Source organism: Phoenix dactylifera, chromosome 1, assembly GCF_051530095.1.
Source record: "Phoenix dactylifera cultivar Ajwa chromosome 1, Ajwa_hap1_PhDact_Kaust_v1.1, whole genome shotgun sequence".
NCBI classification, from domain to species: Eukaryota; Viridiplantae; Streptophyta; class Magnoliopsida; order Arecales; family Arecaceae; genus Phoenix; species Phoenix dactylifera.
In genome coordinates, this window is record NC_143190.1 from 67573244 (window position 1) to 67590265 (window position 17022).

At 37.5% G+C, this 17022-nt stretch overlaps 1 protein-coding gene across 4 annotated transcripts; it reads right to left on the minus strand.

The window, feature by feature from the left end:
* Positions 1–150: 150 nt before the first annotated feature.
* On the minus strand, positions 151–13749 carry LOC103712833 (S-adenosyl-L-methionine-dependent methyltransferases superfamily protein). Of its 4 annotated transcripts, none has more exons than XR_005511315.3 (9): positions 13355–13749; positions 13162–13229; positions 11253–11400; positions 11072–11152; positions 8054–8140; positions 6993–7078; positions 3283–3403; positions 1178–1337; positions 151–383 (listed from the first exon to the last, which is right to left on the minus strand). XR_005511315.3 is itself a non-coding variant. In XM_039125242.3 (8 exons), exons 1-8 carry the CDS (start codon positions 13721–13723, stop codon positions 1260–1262), a joined length of 1038 nt encoding a protein of 345 aa, XP_038981170.2. In that variant the 5' UTR covers positions 13724–13749; the 3' UTR covers positions 1036–1259. The 4 variants fall into 4 exon arrangements, 1 of the variants encoding a protein (XP_038981170.2); XR_005511314.3 differs by having other exon boundaries at positions 151–554; XR_015973055.2 differs by having other exon boundaries at positions 326–428.
* Positions 13750–17022: the final 3273 nt, after the last annotated feature.

Consider the following 17022-nt stretch of genomic DNA (forward strand, 5'->3'; position numbering starts at 1 on the left):
ACGTCAAAATCATGTACTATTATTGCAAGCAAGGACCCATTTGGATGCCAGAGTATCTTCTTTTCAAGCGATGAACGCCGCCCATATTTTGAGAAATCTCGAGCCAGAAAAGAAGTGATAAGGATTGTGGACAGGCAACAAATACTGCTCTTGATTGGATACACCATCCAGTTAAAAAGGTGTTCTATTTTATTCTTGAAAGTTGGAAACATAGTAGATTTGCTGGTCCGAAAATTAAATGAACAACTTTAAGACAAGATCACTGAATTGAATCTGTTCCGACTTCTGAATGGAAATATAGGTGAGGCACACATCTACCTCAAATTTCAGGCTGATCCATCAGCAAACCACTCATGTCACCTCGATAAATGATGTCCCCCCATCTGTTAAATGAATGAAGAAATAATAGACGTAGTTGGAGAATAGGGCTGCAAGAGAAAAGGGTTGCGCCCTTAGGCCTCAAGATTTTCTTGTTGTTTGAAATGGGCCATGCTCTCTTTCAAATGCCAGGACTGCGACTTGTGATAAATATTGCTTCATGCAAGCTATCTCACCTACTTTCATGTAACATCGCATTCAAGAAAAGCGACTTAACTTAACCGGACGAGCTAAAGTGATACTGATCTGCACTAATGAATGCCTCACAAAAAATATGCTAAGAACTTATTTGGTTCGGGCAAAAAAATTTTCCTCATGAGAATTTTTTTTTTTCTGAGAGATGATTTTTGAAAATATGATGCCTGAAAAAATGATTTTAGCATGTTTGGTTGATCATGAAAAAATAGTACTTTCTAGAGTAGCTTATGTTTGATTGAATATCTACCTTTTTAAAAAAATTAGATGAACGGATCCAAAAATATATAAGCACCATAAGAGTCGTTAATCTATCCGATCTGAGACTATTACTCCTCAACACCTGCCAAAGCAAAGCATGGTGGAGGCCTAAAAAGTCTCACCAAAGTGCACCCTGGATATTAGGTACAGATGGGGCATGGGCCGTAAAATCGACTTGAGGACTCGACCATAGAAGAGAAGTGAGAAATAAAGAGAGATTCACTTTAAAAAAAAAAAAATATCAATAGGAAAATGTTAATTACATAAATCAGAAAACTAAATATCATACAAAAAGGACATTTTTACGTGAAAATCACATCAAAGAAACCTTAGAATTTTATACCTTTTAAGCTCTTCTTTCAATTTTTTTTTTGGGGTAGATTCCAAGCTCTTCTTTCCCTGAACTTAGAGTAAAATATAGGTCTTTATGCAGTTTCTAGCTTTCTAGAATACACAGCATACATGGGATCCGAACGCCCAGGGTTGGGAGATATGTCAACAGCCTGCAAGGAAGAACAATTGCCAATAAGATGATAGGTGACTCGATTACAAATTTCTAGGACAATTTCATGCAATAATTACAATCATACAGCATGAAAACAACATCTCGAGTTACATCAAATACTGGTCAATCACGTGAAATGAACCTATCAAGCAACTGTCACCAACCATAGTAGGTTCAGCACAAACAATTGCACCAAACTTCTGAGCATACATACCCCAAGATGACACAAGAATTGCTATCTCACCTTCAAATCCCATTTATAGACTAACTGTTATGGACTCATTAGTGATGGACAATATCAATTGATCATTTATTAGAACCCTGATAGGATCAAAAAAGTTCCTAAGCAACCATCTCATAAGAAGTCCATGAACAGCTCCATTGACGAATGGTGACAGCAAACTTTTGCTCTGAAACAAACCATCCAGAAGGATCACAGAAACTTGTGCAGAATGATTGCCCCCAAATCTCACCTTCAGATTACATTTCAGTACTCCCTACCGGACTCCTCCGAGTAGCGACCAATTTTTGTCCCCCAATAAGACCAAAGAATCCTACACGACCAAACACACAAAGAACTTGACAATTGCAATATATATCTGCTCTTACTAGAAGACCAACATGGACCATCAGAGGGATCATATATATGTGTCACCACTTATAAATCCTCACCTTAGACAAACCCTACTCAACTAAATTTGTTGGGGAAAAATAGGGAGGGGTGCCAAACCCCAAGAAGTGGTGGCAAATTTGCACCGTAAACGAAATTATTGGTTGCTGGAGTGGTTAGGGGGAAGACAAGAGAACCCAGGTGCAAGGGTTCAAATCCCATTGTTTAGCATGATTTTTTCCCTCAAAAAGTTATATATTATATAATATTCAACATATATATATTATACGTATATTATCTGTATGCAAGCTTCTCAGGTGCTTCCAGCTTCCAAATTCTTTAACCTTGCTGCGTCTGCATGCTCGCACCTGTGGCTGTGCCCACTTTAGACTACTAAAAACTAGACCTGATGCAGCAATCCAAGCCAGCCCCAAACCCCACTCGATCCTAATCCCCTATCTAATCCTCCCCAAACCCAGACCCAACTCAACCCAATGGCACCCCCGAGCAAAGTACCACGGAAAATTCATGAGATAACTGAGTTTCAGATTGAACAGGAGTGTATTAGTTGATTGAGCTATATTCAGAAAGACAGGAAAACTGGCATTGCTTATGATGCCTTTAGATATGGCAAAATGCAGGATAACATGCTAAGCATAACCTACAATTTGACCATAAGATGTATGGATTAAATTCTTCATAATTATCTAACATAGTCAAGTAATTTTTGGTTCCTATCCTCTCCTTTCTTCTTTCTACAATCCACCTTCCTATAATATCAATGATGTATTCCAAATTACATTTCTTCACTAGTTTCAAATTTCTATGCAACATGATACTAAACCTTAATCTCTTCTTCATATTAGTCTGCCTTCATTTTGTCATTTACTTCTAAAACCTAAAATCTATATCAGATCAGATAAAGAAGATAGCCAGCAGTCTTAACATATTATCTTACATCAGCAAACCAGCTAGAATTGCTTCCTTCTGATTCTTAAAATATACTATCCTTTCCAACACATTGTTCCAGGTTTTATTCATCAGTCTTTCTGAGCAAGCTTCTGCTGATCACTAAAAATATATTTGGCTGCCATAAACAAACTGCAAAGTTATCAAGGCATGAATGCGCCTAGTCTAAACACTCTAATCCACCTCATCCATTCAAATAATCCAATAAATTTATTCATTGCTTAACAACTACACAAAATATACCAAGACAATCCTCAAAACAAAATAAGAAAGATTACAAGAGTATTCAGTTACAACAAAATTATCAGATATATAATATCAAAAGAGACGATAATTTAATTAAAAATATACAATGAACACGTACCGTAGGTGGTTCAAAACCTCCAGCATAATGAAAATAGGACCCAACAATCCAAGCGTGGTCAACATCACCAGTTGATGTCCAAATAGAGATGGCTTTTGTCCAAAAGCAACGATTCGAGAAACTATTTTGGAACCACAATAGAGCTGGTTAGTTATTGTATGCTTTAAAAAAGGTCATATTTAAACAATTAAAAAAGGGCTAGGCTATAAATATGATTGGTAGGATGTTAGAACATCATGCACCAGCACAATCTCTATATTTATTTCATATTAGCGAAACTCTATGGATATGATCTCAACCAAAAGTTTAAATTGATGACAATTTAAACCTTGAGAGGTTTTTACGGTGAATGTCGAACAGTAACTTTATGGTCAACTGGAAGATTTGAAAGTCGCAAGGTGCAATAAGAAACTTCCAGCGAATAGAGCTTGCCATGCAACTTGTCAGTCAGGCATCTTATCGTCTGTCCTACACGGGTGAAAACAGGCTGCCAAGACTCACAAGATTCCTTATCTCCTCAAATGGGAAAGAGTTTCTTGGCATAGACTTCCTTATCTCCTCAAATGGGAAACTTATGGTATATAAGTTTAGATGAAAACTTATCATCTAAACCAGCAGACTGTCACCTAGCAATATGGATGTTAGGCATCAACCACAATGGTTAAGACTATATACCAGAATCTGGAGGTACATAACTATATTCATTTACATGTAAAGGTATGTGTTGCAGATATCTCTATACACTTCTTGCAGCATATATGCAATTTTCACCAAATTGATGGATTTAGTGTTTGACTAACATTTCTTATCAGATAAGATAAAAAAAAAGTAAGGGGAACAAGTCATCTACTAACATAAAATGTTTGTTTAAGAAGTTAGATCATAGATGTCTTTGAATGCAAAGAAATCAAGATTAGCATCACTAGCATGGTCGCCATGGTGTGTGAGTACTTAGCACTATAGCAAATCCAAATATGTTTCTTTGACTAATTTATCCCAATCACTCAGGATATTTTAGATTTATGTAGTCTTAAGGTAAAGTTAGCTTACCTTATCTAATGAAAGCTTGCACAGCAGCAACACACATGCACGCACTACACTGCATATATAAGACCTTAGGAGCTGGAATTGCCTCATATACCTACCTCACATGACTTGGAATTGTGGCTCTGTGCTTCAAAAGCATATTTGCATAGGTATTGAAAGGTGGACAATCTAGAATCGCAAGTCGAGAGTACCATCCCAATCACAAGTGGAGGAGCAAAATCACAGAGAGGAGGGTTGGGGGGGGGGGGGGGGGGGGGTGGGGGGGCAGAGAGAGTCTATTGATCTGAAGATGCGGATGGAGCAGAGCATGAAAGACGTAAGCTGACACAATCGGAGGCAATTGGAGTTGGGATCGGACAGGCTCAGGTAGTGGGGTGGTGGAGCCAAGGTCTAGCAAGGGTAGGGTAGCAAAGGATGCTACACCCAGAGGATCCTAGGGGAAGGCAGAAGGCAATCAAGGCCATAATTCCTGCTTGGGTCTCTGGAGTCTGGTTTGCAGGCAGTGCCAATGCCAACACCAAAGGAGGCAGCGGTAGGGTAGCAGAGTTGAGGAAGGGAATTGAGGAGGAAAGAGAGGAGGGAGGGGGAGGAGAACGGCATGATGGAGCATGCCAAGAAAGAAAGCAAGAGAAAGAAAGAGAGAGGACCTATGCTTGGGTTTTCGAAATCTGATTCCCATGCAATACCAGCACCAACGAAAGAGCTGGTGGGATGGCGAAGATGAAAAGGAGGAGGAAGAAGAGGTGAAGGGGAAGAATGACATGTTGGGGCACACAGAGAGTGAGAGATAGAGAGGTATTGGAAGGGAAGGGACTTGGCTCTTAGGCAATCCTCAGAACAATTAGCGGGTTTAGGTTGGGGGGGAGGGGTGAGAGAGAGAGAAGAGAGGGAGTGGAGGGCTTTGGCTCTTGAGAGAAGAGAGAGAAAGGAGTGGAAAGTACATGCATGGTATACCATACCATCCCATACCAATGTGTACCAGGCACATCATACCGCACCGATACCAAATCTTTAGACGTTAGGATAGTGAAGCAAGTATCGATATGCCACATTGACCCCTATACCGGACATATTGACACTGTACCAAGATGGCACCGTTACAGCGTCAAGTACGAAGAGTGTGAACCTTGGTGCGTGGTTGTTGAGAGTTGGGAGAAAATAAAGAGAAGAGTGAGGGGGAGAGAGTCGGAAGAAGAGAGAGAGAGAGAGAGAGAGAGAGAGAGAGAGAGAAATGGGAGGGACTTGGCTCTTAAAGTCTTGGGCCAACTTTTCTCAAGTGGGTGAGTGGGTTTAGGTGTGTACAGGGGTGGGGGGGGGGGGGGCGCAAGAGAGAGGAGTAGCAAGGAAACATTCTAAATATACAAAAGAAAAGGCTACAATTACAATAATGAATATTAAAATTTAAATTTATAAATTTGTATAGATGCTTTCTAGACACTTACACCCTCTTAACTTTTAAACCTTGATGTGCTTCCCTGCACCAGCACCTGTTTCAGGCTACTTAGTATAAGCATCATAATATAAACAAAAATGTCACCTGATCATAGGTCAAAAAAAAAAAAATCTTTAACACCACCCTTGACCATCTTCTACTATTATTTATTTTAAAATTCTTCATATGTATGCTTAAATATCCTTTCAGGTGTAGATAGAGCTGATCATAGGCCTTCTGCCATGGGCCTTCTGGCCCGCCCAGCCCGGCCCGAAATTTTTCGGGATTGGGCATTAAAAAAAAGGTCCATGGGTCGGGCCTGGGCAGAAAAAGCGACCCGATCAAAAATTTGGGCCGAGCCTGAAGACTTTTAAAAATGGCCCGGCCCGGCCCACAAGTCATGTGTTGAACCCAATTAACCATTAGAGAAACAAAATAAAGATAGAAAAATACATCCAGTTTTAAAGAGCCCATTAAGCTATTGGGCCATTCTGGCCCATTTTCAAATTCCAAACAAAGAAAAATCGGGCCTGTCGGATCGGACCTGGGATCAGATTTATAAAGTCAGATCGGCACTGGACAAAAATTTAAGCCCGACAGTCGGGCTGGGCCGGGCCTGGGCATAGCCATCGGGCCTAATTTCTGCTGTAGAGCCCGGCCCGGGTTTTGATTAGCTCTAGATGTAGACCAGCCTACTACATTTCACAAGAACAGAATAGGCCCAACATGTTTGAGAATGTAAAAAGCATTAGTAAAAACTTGAATCATATCTAAAATTGAGTTCATAGAACATAAGACATATAGCGAAAAATATCTGATTGCATCAAGAAAAATTCAAAAATCCATACATACATTTTACAAGACTAGAGTGCAGACTAACACAATAGAGCAACTCATCAAATTTATCTAACGAGATTCCTTTATAACTTAATATGTAAATGACTTAGTTAAGCATAATAATTGATTGATATATTGAGAAAAAAAAAAGGAGATCCATCTCCAACATATATACATATTTTATATTTATATAATATGTATAATGCTTCGAGCCTCAATGGGTTTGCCATGCTAGTTACCAAACATGAGACGAAACTAAGTTCAGTAAAGAAAAAACACCTGTGCCTTTGATGATTCATGAGAAAATTTCATTCCCAAATCAGGGAAAAGTTTTGATAGCTAAAAAAAGATGACCAAGAAGACAAGGAAACAAAGAAAACAACAAGTATATCACCTCATTATAGCCAAACCTCCAGGTTTGAGAATCCGCTGCATCTCCTTAAAAACTTCAATAGGTTTGGTCACGTAATCAACACTAACCTACAGAAGCAATCAGAGACAGATGTTCAGATCCAAATATCAAGTTAAAATACAAAATTATCCAAAGAATAAATGTATCTAAGAAGTAAAGTTGATGAGTGAGACTTAAACAGATAACTGACAGGATTACTAGTTGGCTTTTGTGTGCTAAATATACCAGTTCTGGAGAATGTTTTTTCTTTCTCATCTTCAACTATACAAGATTGACTCTAATATGGCTCATTTTGCACTATAAGGTATTTTTCCCAAGACAGGTCATTTGCTGCATCAAGTGAAGATAGAGCCATCTTACTTCTATAGGACACAACAATATTCTGAATATATATATGTGTGTGTGTGTGTGTGTGTTGTTCTCATATATATATATATATATATATATATATATATATATATATATATATATATATAGAGAGAGAGAGAGAGAGAGAGAGAGACTAGGGTGCACTCGATGCATTTGGCCCCAAATACTTCCTAGTGGAAATAAATGATGGACTTTTCAAAATGAAATTGACACCATTAAACATGATCTATGTCCATAGGCATTTTATACATTATAGATCATGATCAATAGTATCGATTTTCATTGTGAAAGATGCATCATTGTTTCCAATAGGAAGCATTTGGGTTCAAAAGCACTTGAGTACAGCCTAGCCTAACTCTCTCTCTCTCTCTCTCTCTCTCTCTCCATATATATATATATATATATATATTATTCATATTCTACTGATAGTTTTTGAGGTCATGGCATTGACCAATAGATGCCAGTAATCCCTGCCCCCCAACAAAAATAAAAAAAAGAAGAAAAGAAATGAAATGAAAAGTCAAACCCTTTTAAGAAACTTAACAAGCAAAGAAAATGATAATATGAAATGCAAATAACAGAACAAAAGCCAGAGGACAATAAGACACTCATGAAGACAACTTTAATTCAAAAACAATTAGAGAGAATACGAGAATTAGAGATGAACAACATACCACATTGGTTATGACATCAAAAGTATTATCATCAAAAGGAAGTTTGGGGTTCACATTTAGGTCTTGTACAATATACTCTGTCAAAACCTGAAAAAAAATAAGTTGATTTTTAGAATCAAATGGAGAATTAATTAAACCAACTAACAACATGCATCCTTATAATTTGTAGAAAGAGATAATACACCATAAAGGACATATTTCTTGATATAAAATAAACTTTGACACAGAAAAACAAATATCAACTTTTTATAGTGAAACCCAATGTGCAAATCATGAAAATAACTAACTTCTATTATTATCAGACAACTACATTTCATAATGTGTAAAAAACCTATATAGATAGCATGCCCTTGCGACAAGCAAAGAAGAAAATAGAAAAGAGAAACTTGTCCTATAAGTGGGTTACATTCACTTAGCCAATAGGTCTTTCAAGACTTGAATCTAATATACTCCCTATGGGCTTGGAGTTGATGGTCACCTTACAATTTTGCAAGCTAGATGGATATTTTCTATCTATCATTAGAAAAAGGTAGGACTTTATGCATTAGAAATATTTAAGCACTTGAACTTTTAATTAGTTTTGAAGCCACCTTGACTATTACTTTTTCCATCTAACATACACCACCATTACCATGCATTTCACCTCCACCCTGGAGCCCCTAAAATCCTATAAAACCTTGAGTCTCTTCCACATCTATCCGTGAAATATTACTTTCTTTGTTCTCCAAATTTCAATTCATTAACTCTTCTCACACAACATTCCTTCATTTTCCCAAATTCCAAACAAGCCAAAGTTCCAACATATCTAATCATTACAACATCACCAAACTTCTCAATCTTCACACAACTCACCATTTTCTCTTCCCCTTCTTTCTCTCTTGACATACCATAATCCTTCCATAGGGATGGCTAATCTAGAGATGACTTGATTGAGTTATATAATAACCAATGTAGGCTAGATCCAAGACATGCATCTTCATTAAAATTTTAAACAGGTTAAACAAGGGTCAAAGCAATTACTTGATTCTAGAATGACAACAAGTGTGCCCCCGCCCAATCCTAACTATGGGTTGCATGATACCAACATGGTCGTTTATAAAGTCTATCTACCATATCATGTAATTATGAACATGTGTGACTATAAATTGCCACTGCCCATCCTTCTTCCTGTGCTCCTTTTTCTTCCCCTATCAGTAACACACCTATAATTGAATGTAATCATCTCTCTCTTTATGATTTGATTGGAGAGAGTGGAGCAATTCCTCAATCTGCTCAACTCAGGCCTCTCATCAAAAATTAAAAAAAATAAAAGAAATTCTGGAAGTAGGATTTGTTGCCCATTGTACTTTCAGTAATCAATGGTAAAACTAATTTACAATGCCTCTATTATACTAGTGAGTTCCACATCTCCAACTCCTGATCAGATTCCTCTTCTTATTAAGAGAGATTAAAGTTTTCTAAAATAGTAAGGAAAGTACATAACAGGGAAACTCGTCTGAGAGTTTGGCCTTAGCTCCTACATTAACTTTGCCTTTTGTCCTTTGCTTGACTCCTTCATGATTAGAAGATACACCTAGTCAAAAAGCATTATCCGAAAAGAAAAGTCTTGATTTGACCAACCCCTTTTGGGCCCCAAAGCTCATCGAAACTCTACATCGCATGCTTGTAGTACTTGGTAAGAGCTTTATTTTGGCACTTGGAACATTGAAAATGGGCATAGTATGAGAAAGTTATAGATTTCGAAAGTTACGTTTTGCGATCAAGTCCTAGATGTGGCGGATTTTGCTCTCAAATCTTGTCCAAACCTATCTAAAGAAAGCAAGTTGATTTACAACAGATCCATTGAACCACTTGGAATACTTTAATGGCTATTTTTTTAAAGCATGGCAGATGGTGTCATACAACATTTTTTTTTTTAAAAAAAAGTACTTAGAACATGTAAAAGAAGGGGCATATTTGACCTCTTAATAGTAGCACCATAAGCAAATATAGACCTTCCAAGTAAAGCTAAGCAGTACTAGCATAGATACCATTTCCATAATATTGCCTCTCATGTTAATTGTCAGCAGTTTTTTTCTCTTTATGTTAAAAAAGATAATAATAATAATATTAAAGCCCAAGACTTCATGGAGAATTCATCTACTATGACATAAGAAACTTCAAGATTCTGTCTTATCTTAAAAAAATTGCAGCATCACTCAATTAGTAATTCGATTTCTAGAACTCTGCGACCTACTTGTTCATCCTCTACTTAGGCTCCAACATTCCAAAAAAAAAAAGACGTGCAAAACATGAGCATTTTGTGAAATCCTAGCATCATGATTCCTTTGTACAAGGCTATGAGAAGAGAACAATAACAATACTCATAGACCATAACTCATGCATGCTTTAGTTCCCACGTACCTTAACCCCTTCAAACAAATGATTAAGCAATTAGATTTGTTCTAGTCCAGAGTTTTTCTGAACTGATATCATCAAACTAAATTTCAGACAAGGTTATCTGATCACTGAGTAACACACCATGAATTACATATAATGGATCATGGGGCTCGTTACTAATACGATCTAATATTGTGTGGTAAAATAATGTGTCTGATTGTTTTATGAAATGAAATTAAAGATCTAAGAATAAGAAAATGTAATTTATATTTTTTTTTAGAGTTACAAGCAGGCTCAGGGAAAAAATGAGCATAAAGGCAGGGAATGGCATTGACATGTGAACGGATGATTTTTTGTGAAGTTCCTGCCCTACTATCAATTATGGAGTTCTATTTCATCTGGCTCATAGGACAGAAAATTTGAGATTCTATAGCCGAAAAACCCTACTATAACATGCATATTGCTAGGTTCCATTTCTAACCAAATCCTTTGGGAACCTTTAGTGCTAAGGGTTCAATATAGCCATATGGGTTTAAACATTCATGAGTTATGTTGAACTGCTGATGTTTTTCCGCATCCCAAGATTCATTAAGCAGTCAAGAACATCTATAATAAATAATACAAAAGACAATATAATACTGGATTTCGCTTCAGTTCTTCTTCATTCATACCCATCCCTACAATCCTATCCTGTCTGTATCCTGCTGGGTAATGGCTAACCTGCATGTATAACAAAAGAACACACGAGTTAGAATAGAAAGAACACAAATAATAAAAGTAAGAAAACAATTACAGCACAAAAGAAAGAACAATAGCTTACCCAGCTGCTACATAAATCTAGTAGGCACACACCCGGAGAATTACTTGGAGGAAAAACTTTTGAATAATAATTGGTAAGAGCATGAATTGCTGGATCGTCAATATGCGTAACAAAACGAGGTTCTGAGTAGAATAAGGAATCTGGGGATCTGCCAAAAGTCATGGACAATCAGAAAGAAGGTTTAATCCCAAACCTTAGGCTTAAGCTACAGCATCAGTTACACAATAAATAAGTGTTAATGTGAAAAAGGGCTTGAATTTGTCAAAATTGAATATAAAAAATATGGAAAAGAAGAGATGCAAACTAAGGAAAGAAAGTTATTAAGAATGAGGAGCTTCACAACTAATGGTGGATGCAACAATTGACTGGGACATATGGTGAAATGAGTTTAACAATGCTGACAGGAAACTAATCATATATGAATTGCTAGATAGGATAGAACAAAGTTGAAAAGGTAAGCACCTCCCTATAGTTGAAAAGGTAACCAAAATTACAGCAGGTAGTTTCGATGGCGTTCAACATCTTTAAGGATCTTAGTCTAGAAATATGGGAAAGACTTTTTCTCCAACAAAGGGGAAAAATAGGTTATCTACTAACACTCTAGACGACATAAAACTTCAAGAAAAAGGACTCCCTACCAAGATTTGCAATCTCAGTACCATGTATCGTACTGATACAATATGTATCTCCATGCCGAGATAACTTCTAATCTTTTTTTCTCACTTTTTATCATGGTACCATCCAAAATCAGCCAGTACAGGTCAATACGGTGGTATAGTACGCACCCTGATTTTAGGTAATACGGGATGGTACCGGACTATTCCGCTTGGATCGAACTGGTACGGACCAACTCGACTCATGTATTGAACCAAACCTCAGTTTTGGACAGTACCAGATAGTACGGTATGGTTCCACTCAATTCAAACCAGTACGGACCGGTTCGACTCATATACCAAACCGAACCTAGATTTTGTGCCAATACCTTGCCGGTATAGTACAATATGTTGGCATGGATCAATATAACAAAACTAGCACCCTGCACTTTCTAGTTGTTAAAGTCTAGAAAACTAATATGCTACAAAGAAGTCAAAGAAGACACCATATGGCGATAGTCCGGCATGCATTAACTACAGCGACAAAATGGCAAAGTCTAAAATAAATACAGAAAAAACAATCAAAATTAAAAACATTAGAATTTTGCTGATTTACATAAAAAGGCATAAAAGTGGAAAAAGAAACCATGAAGAATATATCCAAACATCTAAACCTAAAAAGATCACCTTCAAATTAAAACCCTATAACTTCCATGAGATAGAAATATAGGTTTTGGTTATTTTTCCTAAGTCCACATTCTAATTGTTAAAGCGGAAAAAGATATGATTCCTTTTCAGCTGACTTATAAGAGGAAAATTGAACTCCCAAACATCCAAACACAAAAAGACTATTCTCAGGAAAGGAGAAAGAACACAAAAATATAGAAGCTAAAATACACATGACGGGGTTTTTTTTAACAAATTTCCAACAAATCTTTGACTAAAGATGAATACCAAAATTTGTTGCTTCCAGAAATTTGGAAGACATCAGGAATAGAAAAAGATATCCTTTTTTAAAAAAATACTAAAACCATACTTTGAGAAACTAGGAAAGAAACATGATAGATAGAAGCTAAAGGGTAAATAATAGGTTTTTGCCAATAAATTCCCATTCAATCTCATGGTAACGGCAGCTTCCAAGACAGCATTACACGCAGGACGTAAGCGCAAAGCTTAAGCATTTCTTGTTCGAATACTTGAATTACAATAATCACAAGGCTATGGCGTCACGGAGATCATCTAAAAGATCAGAAAGAAAACCCAAAGAATCAAGAAGTGAAGCAACATCAAACCAGAAGATGGGTAGGGGTAAGTACTCGTCGAAGCGGGCGAAGTCCTCGTCCTTGAACGGAAACTTCTCCGGCCACTCCACGTTCTTCAGTACCTAAACAAGGCAAAAGGAAGCAAATAAACCCTAGGGTCCAAGAATTGGCCAATTGAAAAGCCCGAGCAAAATATTTCACAAAGAAGAAAGGAAGAAAGGAAGAAAGAAAGAATGTTGAAGGCAACCTGTTCGACGGGAGAGACTCCCCGTTCGGGCCGCGCCGTTGCGGTGAAAGAGTGACCGCCGCTGCCGGAGGCCATCCGGGCGAACTGGTCGAGGAAGACGGCGCCGAGGCCGAGGAAGAGGCGGCGAGGAGGAGCTCTCCAAGAAGCCCTACGGCCGGCTGCTCTTAGGGCGGAGGTGGGAGGGAGAGGACGGCGGAGGAGGCGTTGGACGAGCGTCCCTCTCACTCTATGGCCGGAGAGGAGCGGCGCAGGAACGGCGGAGGCCATCAAGAGGGCGGGGACGGGAGCTCCGTCGGAGAGGCGGCAGCCATGATATACATAGATATAGATATAGATATAGCAAGTGTGAGTTGGAGAGCGGCGTGGCATTCCCCTCGTCGCAAGAGCGCTTGGTGGCGTCGAGATGAGGCAACGGTCACGAGGGAACGGCAAAAGGGTATTGAGGTCCGACCGTTAGGATTTTTCTTTTTTTTTGCTTTTTTTTTTTTTTTTTTTTTTGCATGAACATGGATACCTAAAAATTTAAAATTATACGGATATCTTTTTAAAATTTATATTTATTTCTGCCTTCTCATAAAACATTTTTTTTATACAAATACTTCTAATATAATGATTCTTCTAATACCATTAATAAAAACTATATTTATTTTAATTAAAAATAAAATAAAATTTTGAATTTTTTTAATTCTCTATCACGATCGCTTTATAAATATTTTTTTTTTGCATATCTACTTAGTAAAGATATTTTAGTTGTTTTAATTTGAAATTATTAATTTTTTAACGACGTTAGATGATATGGGTACATATGCAAAAACAAAGATAAAAAAATTATTGAATAGCAAAATAAATGTTTTACGAGGGTATACATACAAATAGTAATTTTGAAAGGGTATTCATACAAAATTCGATATTTAGAAAAGTATTCACGCAAGATCTCTTTTTAAAATAAATAATAAAATAGATAAATTAAATCAATTAAGTTTTAAATACATCTATGAAAATCAGTAAATAAAATATATATAATTGCATAGAAAAAATTATCCAAGAATCTCACATGGAACCCGCGTTGAGTAATTTAAAATCTATTTGAGGCAGTAACGATTATCGGTTGTATGAACCAAAATATTAAGAGCTGAATATAAATCAATTATATTGGAGGGAAGCCAAGCAAATTGAGATCTTAGATGAGATGAAAACCTTGATTCTCATATGTATTCTTTACGACAAATTCCATCAAATACCCAAGTTACAAGAAATTATTACAAATTGTGTCGGATAAACCGAAGGTTAGGGTCAAATCAGACAGCCATGGGTTTTTTTTTTTTTTTCGGACAAAAAAATCACACAGCTATGTTACAAATGGACCAATATTTACTGTACTAAATGACACTAGTAACACATGAAATCATAGCCAAATATGCCTAAACCACACTGACTTGAACTTTTTTTTTCTACTTTTCCAGCATTGCCCACTTTAGAGAGGATTGTGAATGAGCTGAACTTAGGACTGTTAATGAGCCGAGCTGCTCGGGCTCGGCTCGGGCTCCGCTCGTTAGTCAAACGAGCCCGAGCCCGAGCCCAATATGAGGCTCGTTTACACCCGAGCCCGAGCCCGAGCTTGAGCCCGAGCAACTCACGAGCCCAAACGAGCTCTAGTCTCCCACTGAAAAATCTTATTTCAGCATCATAATTCATAAAAATCTAACCATATAGAGAAAAATAGTTTGTTATCGAGCTCGAGCCCGAGCTCGAGCCCGATTACGAGCCCGAGCTCGTGCTCATTCTGGAGCTCGTAATTGAAACGAGCTTTACGAGCTCAAGCCCGAGCCTTTGCTTTGCCAAGCAAGCCCGAGCTCGAGCCCAATATAGAGCTCGTTACCGAGCCCGAGCCCGAGCTTCTGTGAAACTAGCCGAGCTGAGCTCTCCCAGGTTCGGGCTCGACTTGGCTCGTTAACAGCTCTAGCTGAACTAGGTGGGAAACCAGCCGGAATTTTTCCCTACCCATCTCAATGCACATTTTTGGGCCGGATGAGGCCAAATTTTATTGATATCATGATGCTTTAGAGGGCGGCAGAAAAGAAACTTTAGGATGGATACAAGAGCATACAATCTAGCTGGCAATTAAGCTTTGGTAGGCTTCAGCATCCAACATGGAAATTATATATATTTGCATGGTTATATGAACAGGAAACCTTGGGCTGTGCCGTAGTTAGTTTTGACTCAAACTGAAAAATTGAAACTGATGGAGCCATAAAAAATCACATAGCTGACCAATTTAGTTAGATGGCAAAAGGACAGGCCAGATTTGGTGAATTAGATGGAAAAGGATGCAAGTGATCAGTCAAATAAATTATAGGGAAAAACCAACTTAGAGAGATGTTATAAGTGTTCTCATGCTATTTAAAACGCAATACCACCTTCAGGACAAGCCAAACTTCCTTACTGTCATCAATTTATCTTATGTCCCATTTCTTTCGGGTTAGGTCATTTATTCTGACTTTATTGGATGTATTCGTACACATATTGTATGATACATCTACTTTAACAAAAAAAAAAAAGTACCAGAGACGGGTGCGGCGAGCTTTCATGCACTTTGATCACAACCATATCAAAATTTTGGCACATCGTAATGCACATGGTGAAGTCAAATGCTTTAGACAAATCGAGCAAAGAAGCTCATCTGGTAAGACAGTCGTCTAATCTCTATGAATCTGTCTTTCCTCTTTCAATCATTTGAATCAGTCCAACCAAAAATCTTGAATCTCTAACTATTGCATCTCTCTAACTGATGGAAGAGATCGGCTCCATGGCCGTGAACTACATGCACCATTATCCCATTTATTTCACACATTCCACGTGCATTAACCGAAAAATAAGGATATCACATTGGAAAATGATATCATTCAAAGCAGCATCCCAACCAAGATTTCTGCCCCATAAAAGGTACATCATCTCTCTTTTCACAGTATTATTTTATATTTTTTACGGAGCTTTAGATCGGCGCATTTCGCATGCTCCTTTGATGAAGTAAAAGACTATCATAGAGATATGCGAGTATCATTAAAGGTTATTGGACAAATTTTTCTCACCTATGATGTCTTAAGCTGATCTTAAGGTACCTTTCAATACCAACACCGGTGCATAATCTATAAAGCCAAACGAATTTGGTGGAATCTGCCTACTAGTAACTCAGTGGCTTGGTTGCGTTCTTACATAATCCGCATTTCACCAATCGGCATTCAAAGATCCAAACATCTTAATCATTATTTTTGCCATGTAATGATCCTCCATCTAAAAGAAAAATCATGCAACTCTTTGTCACTGCTCTTCTAAATATGGACGCCAAACATCTTATATTTTTAACTGACTAATAAAATAGGTTCCCACTTGAACTGTGTACATCTATGAATAATTGTCATTATCTCAGTCTTCACATTAGTTTTGTTAATAAATTAGATTTCAATCCACAGATGTAGATATATTCTTACCTAACCATGTCAGCCATTGGAACATTTTTTATATTCGTGATAGGCTGTAAGTGGACAAAAATATAAACAGTAATGTTCCCAAAAGCAGGAAATAGTTACTCTGCTAATCCATCTTAATTAAGGAATATTGTGGCATGTAATAGTGATAGAGACTTTTTTGGTTTGGTTAAGAGATAGAGA